The sequence below is a fragment of the Aptenodytes patagonicus genome, chromosome 24 (genome assembly GCF_965638725.1).
Source record: "Aptenodytes patagonicus chromosome 24, bAptPat1.pri.cur, whole genome shotgun sequence".
Lineage (NCBI taxonomy): Eukaryota > Metazoa > Chordata > Aves > Sphenisciformes > Spheniscidae > Aptenodytes > Aptenodytes patagonicus.
In genome coordinates, this window is record NC_134972.1 from 5,235,892 (window position 1) to 5,259,263 (window position 23,372).

Here is a 23,372-nt window from a genome sequence, read left to right on the forward strand (position 1 = left end):
CTACCGGTCCTCGATCCGCCCCGGAAAAAAACTTCATTTCAAGTAACCACAGTCCCGAGCCGACCAAGAAATCTTCAAGTGTGAATTTTTCGGAGCCGCCGGGACACCCCCGCGGTGCCCCCCCCCCTCCGCCTGCCGCCGTCCCACCTCCCCTCCTCAATTATCCCAAAAAAAAAAAAACAAAACAAACCAAACCCCAACAAAAATGCCAGAAGTACCCCCCCGCCTCCGACCGAATTCCCGAAGCCGAGGAGAAACGGCGCTTTATTTCTAAATTTTGATTTATTACCTTTTTTTTTTTTTTTTTTTTTTTTTTTGTGCCGCGGTGCAAAAACCCACCGGCCAAAAAAAAAAAAAAAAAACCAAAAAAAAGGAAAAAAAAATTGCTCCTGGAATAAAACTGAGGCTGAAATTACGGCGGTTTGTAATCCCTGAAGGATGCGGACAAATGAGGAAAAAAAAAAAAACCAACCAACCAACCAAACCATCACCCGGGCGGAAAGGGATAAGGGGGGGGGGGGGGAGAGAAAATTAAGGAAGAAACGCCGCTGCGAAAGGATCCCTGATTTCGGAAAGATTCGCCCCGGTTTCGCTCGCCTTCGCTGCCGCAGGGGGCTTGGGGGGGGGGGGGGGAGGGGTGTTTGAGGTATTTGCCTTGGTTTGGGGGGCGCGGGGGGAGCTGCTGCCCGGCGCTGACGGGAAGCCGAAGGGGAAGAAAGTAGCACCAATAAAACCCCAAAAGAATGGAAAAAAAAAAAAAAAGGGGGGGGGGGGAGAAAAAGGGGGGAAAAGGGGGAAAAGAAAGAGAGGGGCAGAAGCGGGATGCCCGGCTGAGCCCTCGCCGCGGGGGAGACACCGGCGATTTGGGGAGGTGAATGAGCCCGAGGGAGCTGGGGGGGGGGGGGAGAGCGCGGTGCTGAGCGTGGTGCTGAGCGCCGGTGGGCACGGGGCCTGGGCGCCGCGGCGGGGTACGGTGCCGGGAGGGTGGCCCTGCAACCAGGGGCGTGCGGCGGGCACCGGCACCGCGCACCAGGCTCGTGCGGGGGGGGGGGGTGTCTGTGCACCGTGGGCGTGAGGGGTGCCTGCGTGCCATGCGCCGTGCGTGTGCGCCGTGCTCCGGCACCGCGGTGAAGCAACCGTGCCCAAGCGCCACGGGGGTGCAGGGTGCCCAAGCCCCAGGTCTGTGCCAGGGCATCGTGCCCGAGCGCCGCGTCCGTGCATGGTGGGTGAGCACCGGTGCCCGTGCACCGGGCCCAAGCACCGGGCCCAAACACCATGGCCAAGCACCGTGTCCGTGCATGGTGGGCGAGCACTGTGCCCGAGCACCGTATCCGTGGAGCATGCCCAAGCACCGCGGCCAAGCACCATGTCCATGCACCATGCCCTTGCACCGTGCCCGAGCACCCTCTCCGTGCCCATGCACCCCGTTCGAGCACCGTGGCCGTGCACCACGGCTGTCCGCTGTGCCTGAGCACCATGTCTGAGCACCATGGTCATGCACGGTGCCGGAGCACCATGGCCGTGCACAGTGTCCGAGCACCGTACCCACATACCATGCCCTCGCACCGTGCCTGTTCACCGTGCGCCGTGCATGCACGACACACCCATGCACCGGGCTGAGCACCCTGCCCAAGCACCGTGTCCACGCACCATGTCCGAGCACCGTGCTGAGCACTGTGTCCGAGCACCGTGTCCGAGCACCACGTTCACACACCTTGGCTGAGCACCATGTCCACACACCGTGTCCGAGCACCACGGCCGAGCACCATGACCGCGCACCACATCCAAGCACCGTGCCCAAGCACCATGTCCACGGTGCATGGCCGAGCACTGTGCCCGAGCACCATGTCCATGCACCATGTCCAAGCACCGCGGTTGAGCACCGTGCCCAAGCACCATGTCCATGCACCACATCCGAGCACCGTGCCCGAGCACCATGTCCATGGTGCGTGGCCAAGCACCATGCCCAAGCACCATGTCCACGCACCATGTCCAAGCACCGTGCCCGAGCACCCCGTCTACGGTGCATGGCCAAGCACCGTGCCTGAGCACCATGTCCACGCACTGTGGTCGAGCACCGCGGTTGAGCACCATGTTCACACACCACGTCTGAGCACCGTGCCCGAGCACCATGTCCACGATGCGTGGCCGAGCACCGTGCCCGAGCACCATGTCCACGCACCATGTCCAAGCACCGCGGTCGAGCACCGTGGCCGAGCACCATGTCCATGATGCGTGGCCCAAGCACCGTGCCCGAGCACCATGTCCATGCACCATGTCCAAGCCCTGCGGTCAAGCTCAATGGCCGAGCACCATGTTCACACACCCTGGCCGAGCACCGTGTCCACGCACCACATCCAAGCACCACGTCCACGATGCGTGGCCGAGCACCGTGCTCGAGCACCATGTCCACGATGCGTGGCCGAGCACCGTGCCCGAGCACCATTTCCACGCACCATGCCCGAGCACCATGTCCATGCACCGTGTCCAAGCACCGTGGCCGAGCACCATGTTCACACACCCTGGCCTAGCACCGTGTCCACGCGCCACATCCGAGCACCACGTCCACGATGTGTGGCTGAGCACCGTGCCCGAGCACCGCAGCTGAGCACCTCATCCAAGCACCACAACTGCACAGGGCTCTCCTGCTGGCACCCCGGCCCCGCATCGGAAGGGAACGGCTCCACCGCAAGCCCGGTCGGCGGGACGCCTCCGACGCGGCACCGATTTCAGTTTGCATAAACCCAACCGGCTCCCGGCACGCTTCGAGCTGTCGCTCCGGAAAAGTAAACTTCCTTCTCAACGACATTGCTTTTTTTTTTTTTTTTTTTTTCCTTGGTTCCCTAGTTTCGTATATACATTAGTAGCACCTCAGCGAGATGGAATCAGGCAGAAGCGTGATACAATTTGTTAAAACACCATAGCACCGTTTTTATTAGAAGATTTCATTTAATAAAAATATGCCTTATAGAGCCCACAAAGCATACTCCAGTATTAAAAGGAAAAATCAGCAATTGAGGCACCTCAGGGACTCTGGTTTCCTTCTCCTTCCCGTGCCTCGTCCCGAGCGCGTCGAGATGGGGCCGGGGGAGCCCCGAAACGTGTCCCCCGTTCCCTGCCCGAGGCGAAGCATCGCGGCCGGAAAAACCAAAGCGGGGTGGCAGGAGCCCGCCGGGGCTCCCCGCGCCGAGTTCTCCCCAGCGTTTCTACCGCGGGCGTTGTTCTAGCGCCATTGTGGCCGCGACCTGCTGCAAAATTAGGTCCCCATCCCACCCCGAAGCGATTAAAAAACGTTCCCTCCCCACCACCAGCGAGTCCCCCCTTAACGCCGTGACCCCCCCGGGCTTCGGCGTGGGCGGGACGAGCGTGGCCGCCGGGACGGGTAAAGGAAAAGATTTTGCTTGAAAAACAGCCTCTCAGCAGCAAGGGGTAAAGAGCTGTGCATAGATTTCTAGTTTTCGTAGAAGAAGTCTGAAGCATGCTAATTTTTAATGACTGAGATTTGAGGTAGGTTAGACGTTATGTAGTGTAAAAACATGAGACTGCAGCAGTTCTTGCTCCCCGACCCGCGGCGCCGGCATCTCCCCGCTTACCCGGGTTGAACCCGCCGGAGCCAACACCGCGCCGGACCGAACCCCCTCCCTGCACCAAAAAAAAAAAAAAAAACCCTCCAAGGAAGCAGGACTTAGACAGGTTACACGGACCCTCGCCTTCTCCGAACGCACCCCTTTTCCTCCCGACTCTAAAACCCACCCAGGCGAAGCTTGCAAGGCACCCCCCGCCACAACAGTCAGACGAGACCCCCCCCGGGGCGATGCGAACCGGGGCCGGCACCCGAATCCGGCCCCGCCGAACGCCACTGGCGGGGGATCAGCCGGGTCCCCCTTTCGCCCTCCGAACCGCATCGACACGTCGGGTCCCCGCGCTGGAACCGGCATCGCCCACAGGCATCCCTAAAAATCTGACTTGCCCTCGACTCTTACAATCCTGATATGCTATTGGGTATTTATAAGAAAAGCGGTAATAGCTCGTTGAGTTTCCTTGTCAAATATACGCGACTTTACAGATTACGGTTAAAAAAAAAAAAAAAAAAAAAAAAAAAATTAATTATGAAGGACGGACAAAGCATGTTAAATATTCTGCCAGTATTTACAGTTCTCCCACAATAATCTTGTTTAAAACATACTGCTTTCAAGTTGTTGGGGGGTGGGGGGGGGAAGAGGGGAGTTGTTTTTTAAGTTTCGCTTTTGTTTTTAAATCTAGGTGAAAGTGCTTTTAAAAAAATTCTTTCCCTATTTACAGGTTTAAAATCAGACCACGTAAATGTTCAGGCTGTTTTACCGAGATCCTGCTGATCTGTGCCAGTGCGCAAGGAAGGAGGGTGACAGTAAACACAAGGTGATTTCTGCACGGTGACGGCGTCGGCTCTGGCTCGCTGGCTCTCCAAAAGGCACCTGAAAGTGCAAAAGCAACGACGCCGGGGACGCCGGCACCCGGATTCGGCCACGCCGCCCTCCCGGCGAGCCGCGGGGGAGCTCACCCGCCCGCCCGTCCCGTCCCGGCTTCGGCATCGGGGACGGGCGGGAAGTCTCGACTGAGATTGTTCGAAAAGCACCACGCGGTTGTTGTTGTCGTCGTCGTCGTCGTCGGGTTATTTGTTGGGGTTTTTTTTGCGGGAAGAACGGCGATCCGTAGGAAGGAGGGATGGCATCCGGGGAGAGAAAAAGCACCGAGCCCCGGCGGCACTCGTCGCCGCGCCAGCTCGCCGGCGGGGAAGGTGGACCGGCGGGGGTTTTGGCCAGCCAAGTCTTGGGAGTCGCTCTTCCCAGAGCCGATCGCACGGAGAAAGTCCCCCGGAGACGGAAAGCACCAGACTTTAGCAACAGTGATGTACAGAGAGCAACACTAGCTATTCACAGTTTGGGGTTGGTTTGTGTTTTTTTCCTGTTTTTGTAATTTTTTTTTTTTCTGTTTTTGTCCTGTCGGCTCCTTTAGAGATGCCGCTGCCGCCGCCGCCGTGGCTCTCCCCCGGGGCCGCCGGCAAAGGAGCCCCCAAGTCCGAGCCCGAGCACGGCACCCCGGCAGCCGGCAGTCCCCAGCCCGGACGTGTCCTGAGGTCTCCGGTGCCGGGAAAGACGCCGGCTCGCTCCGTCCTGGCGGAGCCGATCCCGCCGGCGGCGAGGAGCCGAGCGAAGACGCGCCGTCCCAGGACACCCCGCTCACGAGCGGGTCTCCCGTCGCTGTAAGAAAGGACTCCTCGAGTTGCAAAATAGATATTTTTAGGTCCTTGGGGAAAAAAAAATAATTGGATGTTCAGCGTGTCCGGCTGACGGTAGAGCACACGATCCCGCCAGCCCCCACGCACTGGAGCCGGAGGGAGTCACCTCTTGCCTTTAAGCTGGTTTGGTGTTCGGGTTGTTTTTTATTTGTGTTCAGGATTTTTTTTTCGATGTTGACTTCTTTTTCGAAGATCGGCTTCGTCGTTGTCGTCGGAGTAAAAAATAAAATAAAATAAAATCCAATAAATAGGTATTTTTAAGTGGAATTAAAAACCTCTCCTTTGCGAAAGGACGCTATAAACTTCTCCCTCCGTTCGCGCGGCGCGCGAGGCTAGATTAAAAAAACGCGGAGATATAAATATGAGATTACCGAAAAAGCGTCAAACAGCATCGCTCCTCTTTTTTTTTTTTTCTTTTTATCGAGTTTTGCTTTGTTTGCCAACTCCTCGCCAAGCGCAGCTCTCCGATGGCGTGCGCCCACTGCGCCGGCTCCGCTGTTTCCGAGCGTGCGTGTTGGGTTCGCTTTCCGTGGGTTGGGTTTTTTGTTGTTGTTGTTGTTGTGTTTTGCTTCGTTTTTGTCTATTTTTTTTTTTTTCTTCTCCCCCACGCCCGAGGAGAAAGCACCACGAAGCAACGCCGGGCTCCGGCGCTGCTGAGGTTTGAGGTAAGATGGGACCGCGGCGGTTGCCTCCGTCTCAGATCCAGCGGCTGTAGGGGCCCGTCACCTTGGTGTAGGCGTAGGAGGACACAGTGATGGCGGAGTTGGTGGGGATGGCCACCGCCTGCCGCGTGGGGACCGAGTCCCTCCTCTCCTTGCTGGGCGCCTCGGCCGCCAACGCGCCGCCCCACTTGCGTTTCTTGGCGAAGGCTTTGGCGTCCGGCGGGAGACCCAGGCGCGCCGCCTCCTCCTGCCGGGCCCGAGCCCGCTCCGCCAGCTGCTTCATCTTGGCCTCCCACAGCGCCAGGCCGTGGTTGGGCTGGTTCAAGTTCTTGTGTTGGTAGAAGACCAGGGAGATGCGGGTGGGGTGGCAGCGGTTGGGTTTCTTCAGCGGGGTGGTGGCGTGGAGCTCGCGGCGGGCGCACTCGATGAGGATGGAGCCGTGGGCGGGCGCCACGGCCACCCCGCCGATGTTCTCATCCAGGAAGTTGTGCTCGCTGTCCGACCACTCCTCCTCCTCTTCCTCATCCTCCTCGTCCTCCTCCTCCTCCTCCTCCTTCACCACCTTCTCTGGCAGATCCTCCTCCAGGCCAAAGGGGTCCCACGGCTTCTCCCGGCGGGGCCCCACCACCCCCTTCTCGCCCACCGCCGCCTCCCACGGCTTCTCCGGCAGCCCCGGGCTGGGCGCCGGCGTCCTCCGCTCCTCCACCTTCACCGAGCCCCACGGCTCCTCGGGGAAGCCAGGTAGCCCCGGCAGGGCCGAGCCAAAACCCAGCGGCCCCAACAGGCTCGAGGTGCCCGTGCCGGCCAGCGCCGCATCCCCCAGCTTGCAGGGGCTCCACGGTTTCGGCAGCAAGCCCGAGCTGCGTGCCGCCGCCGCCTCTCCCGACAGGACGTTGGGCCACTGCTTCTCCGGCAGCGGCAAGTGCGCGGCCACGTCGAAGGCGCTCAGCTTCTCCCGCCCGCCCGAGCCCGGCGCCAGGGCACTCCACGAGCCCTCTGCCGTGCTAGTCCTCTCAGGGGAAGACGTGCCCCGGGACGCTTTGAAGGGGCTCCACCGCTGCTCTGCCCCCCCGCCACGTGCCGGGATGGCCGGCAGGGTTAAGTTGGCGCCGGGCACGGCCGCTGCACCGGGAAGGGGCTCAATGGCGGGTGGAGGGTCTGGAGGCTCCTGCTTGATGGGCCGGCTGCCGAAACAGTTCTGTGCAAACGGCGACGGCGCCTCCTCCGAGCCCGAGCTAGTCCTGTGCGCCCTGGCCGCCGCTGCCGCCGCCGCTTTCTGCTGGCTGGCGTAGCGGTTAGCCCGCTCGTAGGTGTGCTGGTGATGGTTTTTGCTTCGGACGCTGTGCGGGATGGGCTCGGGGAAATCGGCGTTCCCGTAGGCGTGGTTGAGGTTCTCCTGCAACGCCGGGACATCGGGCTTCTTCTCATAGCCGTTGCTCACCCAGCTGCTCCCGCTCCTCTCGGGCGCCCCGTAATTCAGAAACTGCGAGGGGAACACGTGGTTGCTGGAAAAGCCGTAATACCCGAAGGAGGGAAGCGCGAACTTGGAGTGAAACCCGTTCACGGAAGGCAGATTGGGCTGTGCATAGTAGGAATGGTAAGAGTAAACACTGTTCATGCTGTATGGGTCGGAGGGCCGGCAGCTCCCCAGCACCGAGTAGCTCTCCACCACCGCGTTGCCGTTGTACTTGAAGGCGTTGTAATGGCTCTGCGGCTCCACCTTGATGGAAGGTTTCAGCGGCTGCGGGGGCAGCCCGCTTTTCAACGCCATACCTGCGGGCACAGCACACACACAGCCCCCGTGACCCGCCAGCCGAGGAAACTGCCGGTGGGGAGCAAGGACCCCAAAAACTCGGCCAGACTCGAAAATCCCACGGTGATGGGCTCGCCGGCCGAGAGCAGAGGTCGGCATCGCCCGGTGCGCTGGCACCGATTCGCACCCACGCTCCGGGCTGCGGCGAGAGCTCCCCACCGCACCGCAGTATGGGGAAAAACCCAGGCGCCACACACCCCGACACGCCGAGTGCTCAACGCCGCCAGCCCAAGAAAGCCCCCAACCGCATCCCTGTCCCCTCGCGCGCTTTCCGGACAGCTCGGGGCGGTGGGACCTCGGCTCTGCCCCCGGCTCTGCCCCTGTTACCTGCATTTTGCTGGAGCGCGGGGAGCTCGAGCGCTTCCTGCTTGATCTTCTCCGGCGTCATCAGCTTCTCTTTCTGCAGCTTCTTCTTCTCCGCGGCGGCTTTCTTTGCTTCCAGCTGCCTCTGCCGGCAGGACTTGGCGGGCTCGGGCAGCTTGCGGACCTCGCGGGGGAAGGACGTGAGCACCTGGATGGCCCCGCTGCCCACCTTGGCGTTTTGGTTCTCCTCACTGCCGAACTCATCCGTGCTGGACATCTTGTAGAGGGGGAGGACGTGCAGCTGCTCATCTTCGGGGATCTTCCCCACCACGCGATTGTCTTCCTTCGTCAGCGTGCAGACCTGAGAGAGCGCAGGGTGCCATCAGCGGGATGCTGCCAGATGCGGCCCACGCGGGACAGGAGCGAAACCTCCTCCTTATTCCCCGCATCGATGTGAAGCCACGCCAGCATGGCATCCCCCCCCAGCCCGCACCGGTTCCCAGCCGGCATCTGGAAACCTCCCGCGCGGTTTGGGTCGGACAAAAGCAAACACATGGTCCCCATTAGCACCACGCTTTAGTCTAGCTGGGGTGGCTTCAGCACCCCACAGACCCGAACGGTTTCATCTGAGGCGTGCAAACACCGAGGACTGGCCACTGGAGTCATGCAGGCAGGACGGTTGGCGACAGCGGGGACTCAGTGGCTCAAAAAGGAGCATCCCGAAACAGGAGGGGAGCATCCCGAAAAGCCCCGCCAGCCGCCTGCTTACCACCGTGCAGCCGTTGTAGAGGTTATGCTGATCTTTGTGAGCATGAGCGCAGAAGTCCATGCACGCCGTCACTCCCGAGAACGGCCTCCCCTCCTTCAAGCCCAGCCGGCAGTCTATCGCTACGTCCTCGTTGGTAACCTGGCGGAAGGAGGAGAGGGCTCCGGTTACCTGAAATCTCCTACGCACCGCCACCCCGCACTCGTTTCTGCCTGCCGCCGGGCTGGCACGCTCCAAAGGGGACGAGCGGGTGGCCAGTACCTGGTTTTGGTAGGCTTGCGGCGCCAGCCTCTTGTAAAGCGGAGCAACCTCGGTGGCCAAGTCCTGAAAGCTTTTCCGGAGCAGCTCTTCCTGCGGTAGGGAAAAAAGGAGAATGTCACCCAGGGGTTTCGGCAGCGGGGACGGAATTGGGGGCAGAGCCCCTGCACGCCACATGGCATCTGACCCTTCCCACGGCGTCCCTCACCACACAAAGCATGCGGCTTAAATTCCTGGTGAGGTTTTGGCTGTTCAACCTCCAGCCTCAGCGCCTGTTGTGCTCTCACTTGCTCGACCCGTGAGCCCTCTGGCATCTTCCCTGGGGTTTCTAGGGAGACCCCATTCCTGCCACCCCGTACCCGCACTTGCTGTCACACCGAAAGTCCTGGCTCTGAGACACCAAGGCGAGCCCGCCCTCTGGTTTCACCAGGTTGGCTTGCTTTCCCCCGTTTCCCTAATTCATCAAATATCCCACAAGGAATCCTACTTTCAGGCTTCCCCCCTGCAAAACTTGGAGCTGGGGGTAAAAGGAGGTCCGAACCCACAGCCCCGCCGGTGCTGCCCTGCTCCGCCCGCATCACCCACCTCTTTGGGATTGTCCCCCACCAGCCTGAACTTGCGGGGAGTTTTGCTCCGGGCGTATTTGCAGCCATTAAAATACATGCTCCAAGAGCAGCCGAAGGAGAAGGAAGCGCCGCAGGTGTTGGGGTCCTTGCCTTGGCATGCGCAGGTCCGGCTGCGGGAGGGACACCGCAGAGGAGCATCAGCCGCCGGCGCGGTGATGGCAGCTCCGAAAACAGCGGGGACCCCCGCATCCCTTTCCCACCCCGTTTCCCCAAACTGGGCCGGCGGCACGGTGCAACTTACTCGTCGTTCAAGCCGCAGCGGCGGCTGGTGGGGTTGCCGTACTTGGTGAGGGTGTCGGTGAGCTCCTGGTACAGCGTGTCGCCCAGCGTGCGGGGGATGCCCTCCCAGGCCAGGATCAGGATGATGATGACGGCGTTCTGGCAGTGGTGGCCAGCCCGGTGCCGCACCAGGCACAGCAGCTTCTCCTCTTGGTTGTGTCTCCGGATCACCTGGAAAACAGAGGGGCCAAGTCGGACCACTCCAATGGCAAACATGTCCTGGGATGGGGAGGACCCCAAAAGCGGGTCCTGGCTGCCTTCCGCAGCGCCCGGTGGGGATTTGGGGGGGGGGGGGGCAGAGCTGTGGGGGCTCTCATGGTTGCATTCACCCCCATGGGCTTTGGGGCACTGGAGGGTTGACGTGCCCGGCCCAGGGGCTGCAGGCACAGACGTGCCATTTGGCAGGTGCCGAGGGTGGGAAACCCCATGGAGTTTCCCTGGGGGCGGCCGCCACTCTCGCTTCCTCCTTGCCAGCCGCAGAGCAAGAACCCCGCCCCTGCCCGCTGCGGCCACCGCCGGTGGGGGACCTTCTCGTCCCCAGGCAGGGAGCAGGGAGGGGATGGGCAGGAGCGTTATCTCGGGGAGGGCTCCGAGGGGGGACGAGAGTCGGGGCGCAGGCACTCACCCACTTGGCAATGGGGCAGCCCCGGGAGCTCTTCCCCTCCTTCCCTGTGTAGATGACCTTCTCGATGCGGATGGCCTTGCCCTTCTCGCCGTACCTGCCGGGGGACGGGCATCAGCCCCGCTTGCCCCCCACCACGCTCATGAGTCCCCCGCTTGCCCTCACGGGCCTTCACGAGCCCCCACTCGCCTCACGGGACTCAATTCGCCCTCACTGGACCCCTTATGAGCCCCCACGGGCATCCACTCACCCTCAGGAGCCCCCACTCACCCTCACAGGACACTGTTCACCCTCATGGGACGCCATCCACCTTCACAGGACCCCACTCGCCTTCACAAGACCCCACAGGCCCCCACTCGCCCTCACAGGACCCCACTCATCCTCATAGGATCCCTCATAGACCCCCACTTGCCTTTGCAAGACCCCTCACAAGCCCTGGTTCTCCCTCATGGGCTCCCACTCGCCCTCATGAGACCCCACTCCCTCTCACAGGCCCCCTCATGGGCCTCCATTCACCCTCACAGGACTCCACTCACCCTCACAAGCCCCCACTCACCCTCATGGGACCCCACTCACCCTTACGGGCCCCCACTCACCCTTAGAGACCCCTCATGGGCCCCCACTGACTCTCATGAGCCCCCACTCACCCTCACGGGACCCCACTCGCCCTCACAGGCTCGTGCTCACCCTGATGGGATCCCACGGGACCCCACTTGCCCTCACGGGACTCCTCATTTGAGTCCCCACTCCCCCTCACAGGACCCACTCCCCCTCACGGGCCCCCAGCTCACCTTCACGGGACCCTATTTACCCTCATGATGCCCCCCCTCACCCTCACAGGACCCCGTGGGCCCCCCCACTCACCCTCATGGGCCCGCACAGGGCCCCACAGGCCCCCACTCACCCTCACACCCCCCCCCCCCGCCCCATGGCCCCCCAGGACGGGACGGGACAGGGCGAGGGCCCTTACCGCTCCTCCATGAGCTCCCTGATGGACGCCACGGTGGGCCCCGAGCCCAGGTGGGTGTAATACGGCCCCTCGTCCTTCTCCACGATTTGCTCTGCAGAGGCAGGAGAGGGGGACAGAGATTTCGGGGTTTGCACCTTCGCCGGCTGCCCTGAAGATGCCAAACCCCCAAATTCCTTCAAACGGAGCACTTTTGCACCAAAAATCAAGGATTCCTCTATGGTGTCTCCCCCTGAGAGCATCGGGGAAGGGAAGCTGCAATTAGGGGTTCGTTAAACAGCCTGGCGGTTCCTCTTCATTTTCTGCTCTGAAAGACGCTCCCAGCACTAAAATGCTGCTGGGGAACAAGGGGACGGGTGCTCAGACCCACACCCATCAGCACCCGTCCCCTTCTGAGACCCGAAAACCTCCCCGAGCGGCCGCAGCCCCTCCAAGCATCCTGGCAGCACCCACAGCTCCATCCCGGCACGGGGGATTTGCTCCGGCCGCTCAAGCGCAGTGCATTTTGATGAGCTCTGCCGAGAAGAAGCGATTAGTGGTAGCGGGCGATTCGGCATACAAACCCCTCTCCTCGTCCCCGGCCCCCCTGCTCCCCGCCAGCTCCCACCCTGGGCATCCATCCAGCCCCGCTCACCGGGACCAGCCCTGCTGGATGCTGCCAAAACCATCACAGGATGATTTTGGGGTTGAAAACTACTGCTGCCTGCTTTTAGGCTTGCCCGGAGGATTTGGGGATGCTCACGGGATGCCCCGAGCTGGCTAAGCCCGTGCAAGGAAGGAGCTGCTGCGTGGGACAGAGGCTGAAGGATGCTGGGGCTACGGGAGAAGGATGCTGGGGCTACGGGAGAAGGATGCTGGGGCTACGGCCCTGCAAGCAACACCCCCCCCCCGCAGCAGCAAACCCCTCGGGGCTTTTAGGACACGAAGGTGCCGGCGCGGGAAGCAAAGGATGCTCCCGGCAGCCACGGCGGCGCAGGGGTCAATCCCCGGCGCGTGGGGATGCTCGAACGCTGCCGGGTGGGATGCATCCGGCGCGACGGCCAGGTCCGATCTGTCTTTCCACCTCTCTGCTCTCATCGCCCTGATTTTCATTCCCGTCATGTCTAACTGGCTGGGCGCCAGGGCGAGGAGAAAGCCAGGCTCAGCTGGGCTGCAGCTGTCCAGACAGAGATCAATACGGGACACGCAGCGAAGGCTGATTTTATTACAGAGTCTAACAGCGCAGGCACCTAATAAAGCACCGAGCCCCAACTCCTACTTAATTGCTTTCTCTCACAGCTTTTCCTTGAGAAAATGGAGAGAGGTGGCAGGGGGGGAATCCCCCCCTCTCCCAGCCCCTAAACCACGCTGCAAAAGAAAAAGCAACCCGAATCTTTTCCTGGCAACGCAGGGCGAAACTCCAAGATCAGTTTGAGCGGCTCCAGAAAAGCCTTTCATTCGCTCGGTGCCGTTTGGGCTAACGATTGCTGTCATTTACAAGCAAATAAATAAATAATCATAAGCCCCACTAATAAAGCGCAGCTTGCGCTTGGGCCGAGGCCACTTCTCCCAGTGGCACAGGGGTTCGTTTTTCCGGCTGGATGCCCCAAATCCTCACCCTGCTCCTTCCAGGGGAGAGCACAGCTCCGGTCCAAATTTTGGGGAGGGAAGATCCAGCTCCCAGCACTCGGATGGAGTTGGACTGCAGGGACCGGGTGGGAAATCTCTAGCACTTGCTGCGAAGTCTAACAAATGCCAACACACACCAAAAAAAACCCACAAAAAAAAACCCCAAATCCAAGAGTTTGGTGCCTTTTCAATGCATCCCAGTGGGATCGGCCACCGAACAACCCAGCATCCCGGCAGCAAATACGGCTCCGGCATAAGCACGCACACCGAGTCAAAGTTTGGGTTCTTTGAGTAACCCAAACCAGCTAATCTGGCTTAAAATAGCAGGAATAACCAGGCAAGCTGGGTTTTAGGCGCGTTTTGGCACTGGGGCAACCTCTATGGGATTTAGCCCAGCGGTTAAGTGGAGGCAAAACCCAACAGCCCTTTGGTTTTGCTGCTTTTCTAACCCACGCCGGCACAGCCAGGTCGGCGTCGGCACCACCCCCGTGGTGACACAGCAGTCGCTCGGCATTTGCCGTCCGACCATAAAAATAAGAGAGGAGAAAAGAAACCAAAAGAGGGCTCCGCAGCATCGGGGTTTCGCCGTGCGAGCGCCGCATCCCCCCCCGAAAAGCGGGGGCTTTGCCAACGCCGCAGCATCGCTCCATTATTTATCCAGGGCAATCCCACCCTGCATAGCCACCTCCTTGAAATGCCACTCTGGGGGACGCCGCCACCCCGGTAATCCCCCGGCACGGCCGCTCGCTCACCGACGCAGTCGCAGGTGGGGAACTCCGCTTGCGCCCGCTTGGCCGGGGTGTCCAGGAGGCTTTTGGTCGGCGTGTCCAGGTATTTCAGCGGTGACTCCAAAAAGCCGCTCAGGGTCGGCGTCAGCGGCACCTCGTCCTTGGTGGGCGTCCCGTCGGCGTCATCCGCGTCCGGGTTTTGGCTTTCCTCAGAGTAAAAGCACGTGGTCGACACCACGGTGATAGCACCAGAAGACTCGATTTTGATCTGTTTGGGGGACCGGGCGGTGAAGGGGGGATCCGAAAGCGGACCCTTCCCCGGCGAGAATGAAAAGCTTTTGGGTCCGGCTTGGGGAGCGCTGCTCGAAGCTGGGGCGGCGGCGGCGGCAGCGGGGGGGGGCACTTGCGGGGCTGGTGCTGGCCCCCCCAGCAGCTCGGCAGCCCCGGGGGCGAGCGGGGCGGGCGTCTCGGGGGGCTGCAGGTTGAAATTCTCCCCAAATTCGGCTTCAAATTGCCGGATGAGCTCTTCCAGCTTGTCATCCACCACGATGGGGGTTGGGGTGGCTAGCGGGGGGGCAGCCAGTGCTTCCTCTGAGCCGGTCGAGCCCACCGGCACCGGGTGAATTTGGGGGCCCCCCCCGGGGGCACCCCTTTCCTGAGAGTCGGGAGCCGGGGGGCCGCCGTCGAGGGGGTTCGGCAGCGGGGCGCGAGCGGCGGGCAGGGGTAGTGCAAGAGGCTGGAGCGGGAAGGCAGGTGGCGGCGGCGGCGGTTCGGTTTGCATCTCTTCAGCGGGGGGTTCGGTGGGTGCCCGAAACCCCTCCAGGCTGATCTGCCAGAGGGGCAGGAAGAGCGGTTGCGAGTCCTTCTGCTTCACCTTCTTGATCTGCACTTGCTTACGGAGCGGTTTGGCCAGGGGGGGCTTTTCAGGCGGCGTTTTCTTCTTCTTCTCTTTGGCCTGCTTTTCGAAGGGCTTGGGGGGCACGGCCGGGGCACTGGGAGCCCACCAGCCGCTCGGCCGATCCGGGGGTGCTGCCGCCGCTGCCAGGCTTTGCTCGAGGAAGAGGCTGCGCTTGTGGTGGAGATGCTGCTGCAGGACCAGCTGCGTCTTCTTGTGCAGGTCAGGCTCCGGCGGTGCCGGCGGCGCCGGCGGCAAACGGGCACCGCCCGGCACATCCTTGCCGGACGCTCGTTCGGGGGGCTCCGTTTTAGGCGCAGTCGCTTTGCCGGCCGTCGCTTCAGGTCTCTTGAAAGCCGCCTTGATGTAGTCGTCGGCGTTACCCAGCAGCTGTTCCAGCTCCGCCATGGGGTCTCCGGTCCCCGCCGCCCCCTCGGCCTCCAGCCCCCACGCCGCCGCAAACCCCCCCCGGGGAGGCGCCGCGCCAAAAAACGGCTCTGGTGCTGCTCCCGGCTCCGGAGGATAACGGGGCTCATCCCCTCGCTGCCACGTGGCCCCCGGCGGGGCAAGGGGACCAGGGCCAAAGGGGGCGGCAGGGGGCGGCGGGGGCGGCGGCGGGGGGGGCTGGCTGTCACCGGTGGGCTGGGGGAGAGCGGCTGAGAGCTGTGTCAGGGCTTCGATGGCTATGGCGGTCTGCAGGCTTATGTTCTTCTCCTTGGCGATGGTCAACGCGCTTTGGGAAAAGGGGAGGCCGTCGGGTGGGCATGGCTCGACGGTCTCAGGCACCGGCTGGGGGTCGATAGCACCTTCCTGGGGGGGTGGCAGGGGGTTGGCGGCAGGGACACGGGGTCGCGGTGATGCCGGCTCTTCGCCGAGAGCCGTCTTGATCTTCTGCTCCAGCCATTCCAGGTAGTCAGGGCACTCGGGGCCGTCGCAGTTGCAGTTGGGGGGCTTCACGCCGTGCTTGGCCAAAGCCAGGGCAGCCTTGAGGGCATGCAGGTCCTCCCCCTGCGGCATGCTGTCCACCGCACTCAGCCCGCCCCGGCTCATCTCCGAGTCGAACTTCTCGTACAGCAGTGACGGCGAACCCGGGGGCGGTAGCCGGTAGGAGGAAACAGCTTCAGCCACCGCCGAAAAGGCCACCAGGTTCCTGACGTCTTCCAGGTGGGCTTTACCGCCGCCGCCACCGGTGGGCAGCTGGCCCGGCGACCAGCCGCTCGGCTCCATCAGTGCGGTGCCCCCCGCCTCCGGCCGGCCCCCATTCACCAGGCTGAGCCCGCTGCCCTCGTTCAGCCGCCTTTCTTCGACATAATTAATTGGCCCTTCTTCCATTTGGCTTCTGCTGGGTCCATCAACCGGGTTGCCCGCCGAACCTGTCTGCGAGGAGGGAGAGAGGAGAGACATGAGCATCCCCCGCCACAACCCACGTGCCATCACCCCCCACCCTATTTTCTCCCTCTTTTTTTTTTTTTATTATTCCCCCCTTTCCCCCCTCTCTTTTTCTAACCTGGATGATGAAGATGCAAACGAACCACGCGAAAAAATAATCACCGCCAGCAAAACCATGCGGGGTTTTGCCCGTCTGCGCGCGGAGCAGCTCAGCTCAAAAGGCAGCTGGTTTCCACCGCGCCGGCCCCGCGCCGCCTACGTCCCCACCCCGCTACCCACTTTCGAAATTGCTCACGGGACAGTTTGGGATTTCCATCACCCGCTGAGGGTGAGACGCGGCAGGGTGGGACGGGGAGGGCGTCCCCGGCTCCGGCGACACAGTTTGCACCAGCGAAGGAAGTGGCACGGGGAGAAAAGGGGGGTTTTTTTGGACTCATGCCCAAAGCAAACATCCTGGCCGGGAGCAGCCGTCCTTCGCCAGGGGCCGCGGCATGGCAGGAAGCCACCGAGTTGGCTACACCAGTGCCAGGGGCGGCGCGGGGATGCTTTCACCTCGAATAACCCGGCGTCTGTATCAACACGGCTGGCCGGGGCCCCCGGCAACGCCGAGCTACAGCACCGGTGTCCAGAAAGCCAGCCGCGTGCCAAGAAGAGACCAAAACCATTAGAGCTTTCCACACCGACGCGAGGTGGCGGCACCCAGGGAGCCCGTCACCCCGGCGTCTGGGCTCACGCGCCCCGGTTAAGACCCTCCAAGGGGTTTTGCCAGGGATGGGAGGGGTCTTTCTGTGCTTTGTAGGTCTCTCCCCTCTCGATGGCGGGGATTTTAGTGCTCCGGCAGCCAGGGGTGCCGGGCACCGGCAGCGTATTTAGCAGTTTGCCGATAACCGGGGGAGCTTCCTGCAAGCTAAAAATACACCAAAGTTCACTGGAAAAAAATATGACAAAGCAAGCAAAGGCTGTGGGCAGAGCTTCCTGCCTCCGGACAGTGCCGGCACCGGCTCGCGGGAAGGATCCGCAGCCCAGACTCGCCGGGAGACCCCAAGTTACAGCTCGGTACAGGAGCAAGCTGTCAGTGTGCGGTTGTTGTTGGTGCAGCCACGTTTAACCCTTCAGCCACCAGCCCCACGGCTTCGGTACGGGCATCCTTTGGGGTGAGAGGGCGAGCAAAGCTGCACACTTGAGCATGGCTGGTTTCTACGCCGGAGATAAGCACGTTGCTGACTGCGGCGAAACCCCGGCAAAACCGGGGAGGAACCACTCCCAGCACGATTATATCCCAAAAATCCCCCCTCCCCAGGGGCGAAAACTCCCCGGAGAGCACAGCACTGGTGCAAACCACCGCGGCCCCATTCCGGCACAGGGCTCACCCTGATGCTGCCGCGGCTTTATAGGGGCTCCGGGTTCGGTCCCTTCGCAGCATCCCCAGAGCCAAGCGATGGAGCCGTGAGCGATGGGACCGGTTCATCAGGTCTGGGGAGCAAGTCCTTCGCCGCCGGTTTGTGCCGTGCGCCGGCGAAAACGGCAGCCCGGGCAGGGTGGGGACAACATGCCGCCTCCGCTCTCCTTTGCAAACCAAGGAAGAAACAGCCTCACCCGTCCTTCCTACGCCGTCATCTTCCTCCTCCTCCTTCTCCTCCCCAGCCAAAAGGGTTTTTCCCAAGCAGCGCACAGTGGCAGGGAGAAAAATGCCCCGAGCCCCCTCCAAGTCCTCGGGGGGGGGACACACTTGTGCCCTGAAGCGTCCCCGGCGTCGCAGCGGTGACGCCAGCCCGGCAAAACAATGCGAAACCTGTTTTGCTCTGGGTGGGGAGTGGACGCCGGCCCCAAGGGTTTACCCAGGGTGGGGAGGGGAACCTGCTGGATAAGGGCAGGGGAAGCCCCAAAAACCAGCCGCCGGGCCAGGGTGGCACCGTGGGCTGCTCTATCCCATAAACCGGGTTATCGACCCAGGCTCGGGATGCAGGAAAATAGTTCACCCTGTGAACGCAAGGCAGGAGCAAGCATCCCCCACTGCTCCTAAAGGGTTAAGCCGAAAGCTACAACCTTCCCCAAATCAGCGGGGGGGGAAAAAAAATATATATATATATATATAAAAATAGAATTATTTTTTTCCTGGCTTTCTCATCCAGCTCCTTTTGTTCCCGGCCCCGCAGGCTGGGAGATGGAAAGACCTCGCGGCTTCCCCCCAAAAATCGATCCCACTTCCCCCCCATCCCGACTTGCTCCGGCAGCATCCACAGAAATCCCTCCATGACCACCGTGGGCACCTATTCCTCCACGCCTCGGCCCGTTTTCTCTGGAAAAAGCGCTGCCTGCCCAAACCTCCTTCCATTTGCCCCAGGAAAGAATAAAAGCTGGGGAGGGGGGAGGAAATAAATTAAAATAAAGAGAAAACCAAGCTCTTCGGTTCAGGTTAGCTCCTGCATGGTCCCTTCTGTATCCTCCGGGTGCTATAAAAGGGGCAAAATCCCCCTGAGGATGAAAACATTTATTTTTTTAAGCTGTTTTTCCTCTTTTTTTATTTTTTCCTCTGTTTTAAATGCCTTAAACAGAGGGAAGGGAGGGGAAAAAAAAAAAAAACCACACACGCAGAGCCCGGCTTGGAGGGCTTCCAGCCTGGGCTGTGCTCCCTGGGAATAGTCCGGAGCCGTTTATAACCCGGCGAGTGCCGGGGGGGAGCCCCAGCGGGGCCACGGTGCCGGATTCGGGTACGGCTCTGGCCGGGCGGCACTTACGTGTGCGGGGCGGGAGGCGAAGCCGGAGGCGACGGCGGGACCGTCCGGGGAGGAAAGACGAAACGAGTTGTTCAAGCCTCAGCCGCCCCGGCCCTCCCCGCCCCCTGCAAAACCAGCTGGAGAAGCCATTAGCCCCGGCGCCGCGCGCACGTAGGGACGGATGGACGGACGGCGAAGGGCCCCACGCCGGCCCCCACAGCCCACCAGTGCTGGCCGGGCCCCGAAAGGCGCCTCGACACCCCGCAGGGGGACACGGGGGGGACCCCGGCCCCGCCAGCTAGCAGGGAGGGACGGCCGCAGCTTCGCTGGCTCCGGCGGGGAACCGCAGCCCCCACCGGTGGCCGCTCTATAGATCCCGCTGCCCTATAGATACAGTGACCCATAGATACAGCAACCTGCATATTCAGCAATCTTATCTAACAGCCCTATATATCCAGCAACCCTATATGATCAGCAACCTATATATCCAGCAATCTTATATATTCAGCAGCCCTATATATCCAGCAGCCCTATATAATCAGCAATCTTATACATCCAGCAACCTGCATATCCAGTAACCCCATATATCCAGCAACACGTTATATCCAGCAACTTATATATTCTGCAATCCCATATATCCAGCAGACCTATATATCCAGCAACCCTAAACACTCAGCAACCCTAAATACCCAAGTCCTATATACCCAGCAACCCTATATATCCAGTGGCCTATACATCCAACAACCCTATATAGCCAGCAGTCTATATATCCAGCAACCCTACACATCTAGCAGTCTACATATCCAGCAGCCCTATATAATCACCAATCTTATACATCCAGCAGCCTTATATATCCAGTAACCCCATATATCCAGCAACTCATTATATCCAGGAACTTATATATTCCGCAATCCCATATATCCAGCAGACCTATATATCCAGCAACCCTAAATACCCAAGTCCTATGTATCCACCAACCCTATATATCCAGCGACCTATACATCCAACAACCCTATGTGGCCAGCAGTCTATATATCCTATAGTCTATATAGCTGTATTTCAAATCATCACTTTCAACCTCTCCGCTGGGCTGTCAGAAGAATGAACTAAACCCACCCAAAGCCAACAGGGGAACAGGTTTTACATCCCTCGTCCTCCAAAAACACCTGCTCGCCCCCGCTGGGGCCCCAAAAATTCCCCCATATAAATATTGGGGGGGGGAGGGGGTATTAAATCCCTTGGCAGGAGCCAAATGGCTCAGCTGCAGAGAACGGAGCAACTCAGTGCACACAAAGCAGCTTGGAAGACGCCGCTTGGTGTCGTCCCGCTGCAAAAAATGCTCAATTTTATTAAAAGTGCGGAATTTGGGAGCCAGAGGGAAGTGGAGGAAGGCTGGACCGCACCGGCGGGGATGCCGAGCCCTTCCTGGTGGCATCTGGGCGGCCGGGGGGGGGACGCACAACGCCGTGTGCCGGGGCTGCGGCGAGGGCACGGCGGGGTGTTTGGGAGGTCAGCGGGTGCCGCTGCCAGCCAGCAGCACGGGCCGGCCAAGAGGCAGGAGGCAGCTTGGCTGCCGGCCCCGCGCCGCGCCGGTGGAGCCCGGCCAGCCCCGGCACTCGGCTTGTGGTTTTCCTCCTCTGGCAACAGCCCCGGGGATCCTCCGCCGGGACAGCGGGTTGGGGGGCACCGCCGGGGGGAAGCCCCGAGCATCCCTGACTGCGGGAGACCCTACAATAACAAACCACCTGGCTGGTGCCACCGAAGGGCTTTGCCGGGGAAGGAGATGCTGCCGAAATCACACACACCCCCCCACGCCGGGGACTGATGCTCCTGGGGGGCACTGCTTCGCCTCACCAGACCCCGAGAGATGGAAAAAAACCCCTCCCAGTCCCAAACCACCGCCACGGTCCCCAGGTACTGGTGGGGGGGGATGCCGGAGAGGAGCCGAATGGCGCGGATGCCCTAAATCCACGCTCAACGCCCCCAAAAATGGAAAATAAAGGAAATCTGGGAAGCCCAAGTGCCGAGCCGGACCCACGATAGCCCCCGGCTCCCCCCCCAGCTCCCCCCCCGGCCGGGGTACCCACCGCGCCGGCTCACGGCCCTGCTGCCTCCCGGCGCCGCGGGCGGCCGCGGCTGCCTCTCCCGCCTTGTTTTCCAAGCTGTTTCCATGGCCCCGGCTGACCCCGGCGCTGGGTCTGAGCTGCTCGCTCCTGTCCTCATTTAGCCCGGAGAAAAGCCGGAATAGCGCCGATGCCGAGGGAGCTGAGCTGATTTACGCCGCGGGAAGCCCGGCTCTGCTTTACACGAGCCCCGGGAGCACTTTCAGGGTCCCCCATAGCCATAACCACGCTCCAGACGGCGCTGGGGCAATTATTTCACCCCTTTTTCCTTCTCAACGGGGTACGACGAGCCAGTTGAATGTGATACAGTCCCGCTCCCGGCTCCTGCACCAGCATCCCAACAGCGCCGGGAGCTTCCAAGGGAGATGGGGGATTTTTTTCCAGGTGGAAAAAACTTTGTTCCCATCCTCCTCATTTCCTTCAGGAAAAGGGTTTTCCCTTTTGGAGGGGCCACAGCAGGGATGCTCGGGGCAGGGATGCTCGGAGCGGGAATGCTCAGGGAAGGGATGCTCGGGGAAGGGATGCTCGGGGTCGGGATGCTGGGAGCAGGGATGTTCGGAGCAGGGATGTTCGGAGCAGGGATGTTCGGCACCAGGCGAGCAATGCCCCAGCGGATGCTCCCACCGGAGCAGCTTTTGGGAAGCAAGCTGCCACGGCCAAGCCACAGCGTGCGTTCCCACTACAGCGTGCCTTCCCACCAAGGCGCGGAGCCGAGCCGGGAGCCACCAGTTGGCGCAGGCAGGGGGAAAGGCTTGGCACAGCGCGGAGCCGTGTCAGGCTGCCGGCTCCGGCCGGGCAGGGAGGGAGCCGAGCTCTTGAAAGGGAAAAGGGAGGGGAAAAAAAAAAAACCCGTGGCGCTATTTTTGTTTCTTGGAGCGGTTTTTTCCTCCAACACAGCTGGCTCCTCTCGTGCCGGCACTCGGCTACCAGATTGGCGCCGGGGCCGGCTGGGCGAAGCCAAATCGCCGGCTGGTGGGGAGCAGCAGCTCGGCAGGGAGCAGTGCCTGCTCCGTCCCTGGGGAAGGGGAAGGAAGGATGGGATGGGGAGGAAGGGGAAGGGGAAGAGGAAGGGGAAGGGGAAGAAGGTGAAGAGAAAGAAGGGGAAGAAGGGAACAGGAAGGAAGGGGAAGAAGGAGAAAGGGAAGGGGAAGGGGGAAGAGGGAAGGGGGAAGGGGAAGGGGAAGAAGGGCATGGGGAATATGGGGATTGAGATGGGGAAGAGGATGGGGATGGGGAAAGGGAAAGTGAGGAAGGGGAAGAAGGAGGAAGGGGAAGAAGGGGATGCAGAGAAATGGGGTGAAAGAGGAAGAAGGGGAGAAAGGGGATGGGGAAGGAGGTGAAGAAGAAGATGGGGATGGGGAGGAAGGGTAACAAGGAGAAGAAGGGGAAGGGGACAGGGTCGGGGAAGAAGGGGAAGGGGACAGGGTCGGGGAGGAAAAAGGACCCACCTGGGAAGGAAGAAGGAAGGGGGAAGCGCGTGGGCCACAGGAGAAAGGCCTGGGGCCTCGCCTTGCCTCTCGCCCAGCCCCAGCCCAGCCGCCTCCGCAGGACTGGGCCGGATTTCGCAGCCCCGCTGCCAGCGTCCCCCGCAGGACCGGGCTCGGTCCCTCCCGGCCCCATCGCTCCCCCCCCCCCGGCAGGGACATGTCCACCCTGCCCGCTTGCTTTGCATTGCAAATCAGAGGGAAAAAGCCGGGTTTTGGGGCGTGAGGAGGAAAGCCGCCCTGCACCCATGCACTAACCAAACTGCACCCCAATTTTCAAGGCTTTGTCCCCCCCCGGTTTGAGTGGGGGCTGGGGAGGGGATCCCCGCACCCTCCTGGCACCCGGGTGCAAGTTGGGGATGTGCCACCCAGCACCCATGATGGTCAGCTCCCCTCCAGCCCATCCCCATCCAGTCATACCTGGGAGATGCCACGGTTGTCCCTCCCAGACGTGGGGGCTCCTCGTGCCGCCACCACCGCTGCCGCCGTGCCGCACAGCCCGACCTTTCGGCAGAGGAGGAGGAGGAGGAGGAGAACCGTGCGCACCGCCGCCCTCCCGCCCGGCAAGCACGGACAAGTCGGCAGCGCAATGGCCGGCGGGTAGGAGCCAGGAGATGAGTGGGAGCCCGGCCCTGCCCCGTCTGGGAGCAGGGAAAACGCCGGCTCTGCCAAACCCAAAGCTGGTTTCACCGCCACGACCCGTCCCCTGTAGGGAAAAGCATCTCGCAGCGGGTAGAAGACGCGACCCCTCTGGATGAAATCCCTTTTCCAAAAGCTGGAGGAAGACGCATGGGGTGGAAAACACGTGCTGGCGGCATGGACGCCAGCTCGGCACCGGCAAAACCATTTTGCAG

The 23,372-nt window shown here is 61.5% G+C and overlaps 1 protein-coding gene across 1 annotated transcript; it reads right to left on the bottom strand.

Annotated features, from left to right (window-relative positions):
* Positions 1-5,675: 5,675 nt before the first annotated feature.
* TET3 (tet methylcytosine dioxygenase 3) lies at positions 5,676-23,026 on the bottom strand. Its single transcript, XM_076358938.1, has 10 exons — positions 22,939-23,026; positions 13,935-16,182; positions 11,578-11,668; positions 10,611-10,704; positions 9,948-10,156; positions 9,666-9,816; positions 9,084-9,173; positions 8,826-8,963; positions 8,081-8,417; positions 5,676-7,713 (listed from the first exon to the last, which is right to left on the bottom strand). Exons 2-10 carry the CDS (start codon positions 16,135-16,137, stop codon positions 5,975-5,977), a joined length of 5,052 nt encoding a protein of 1,683 aa, XP_076215053.1. The 5' UTR covers positions 16,138-16,182; positions 22,939-23,026; the 3' UTR covers positions 5,676-5,974.
* Between the last annotated feature and the right edge of the window lie 346 nt (positions 23,027-23,372).

Coding starts and splice junctions, on each gene's coding strand:
- TET3 (XM_076358938.1), bottom strand. CDS start 16,137: ATGGAAGAAGGGCCAATTAATTATGTCGAAGAAAGGCGGCTGAACGAG. Junction 8,418..8,825: donor TCTACAACGGCTGCACGGTG/GTAAGCAGGCGG, acceptor GCGCTCTCTCAG/GTCTGCACGCTGACGAAGGA. Junction 7,714..8,080: donor CGCGCTCCAGCAAAATGCAG/GTAACAGGGGCA, acceptor CTGTGCCCGCAG/GTATGGCGTTGAAAAGCGGG.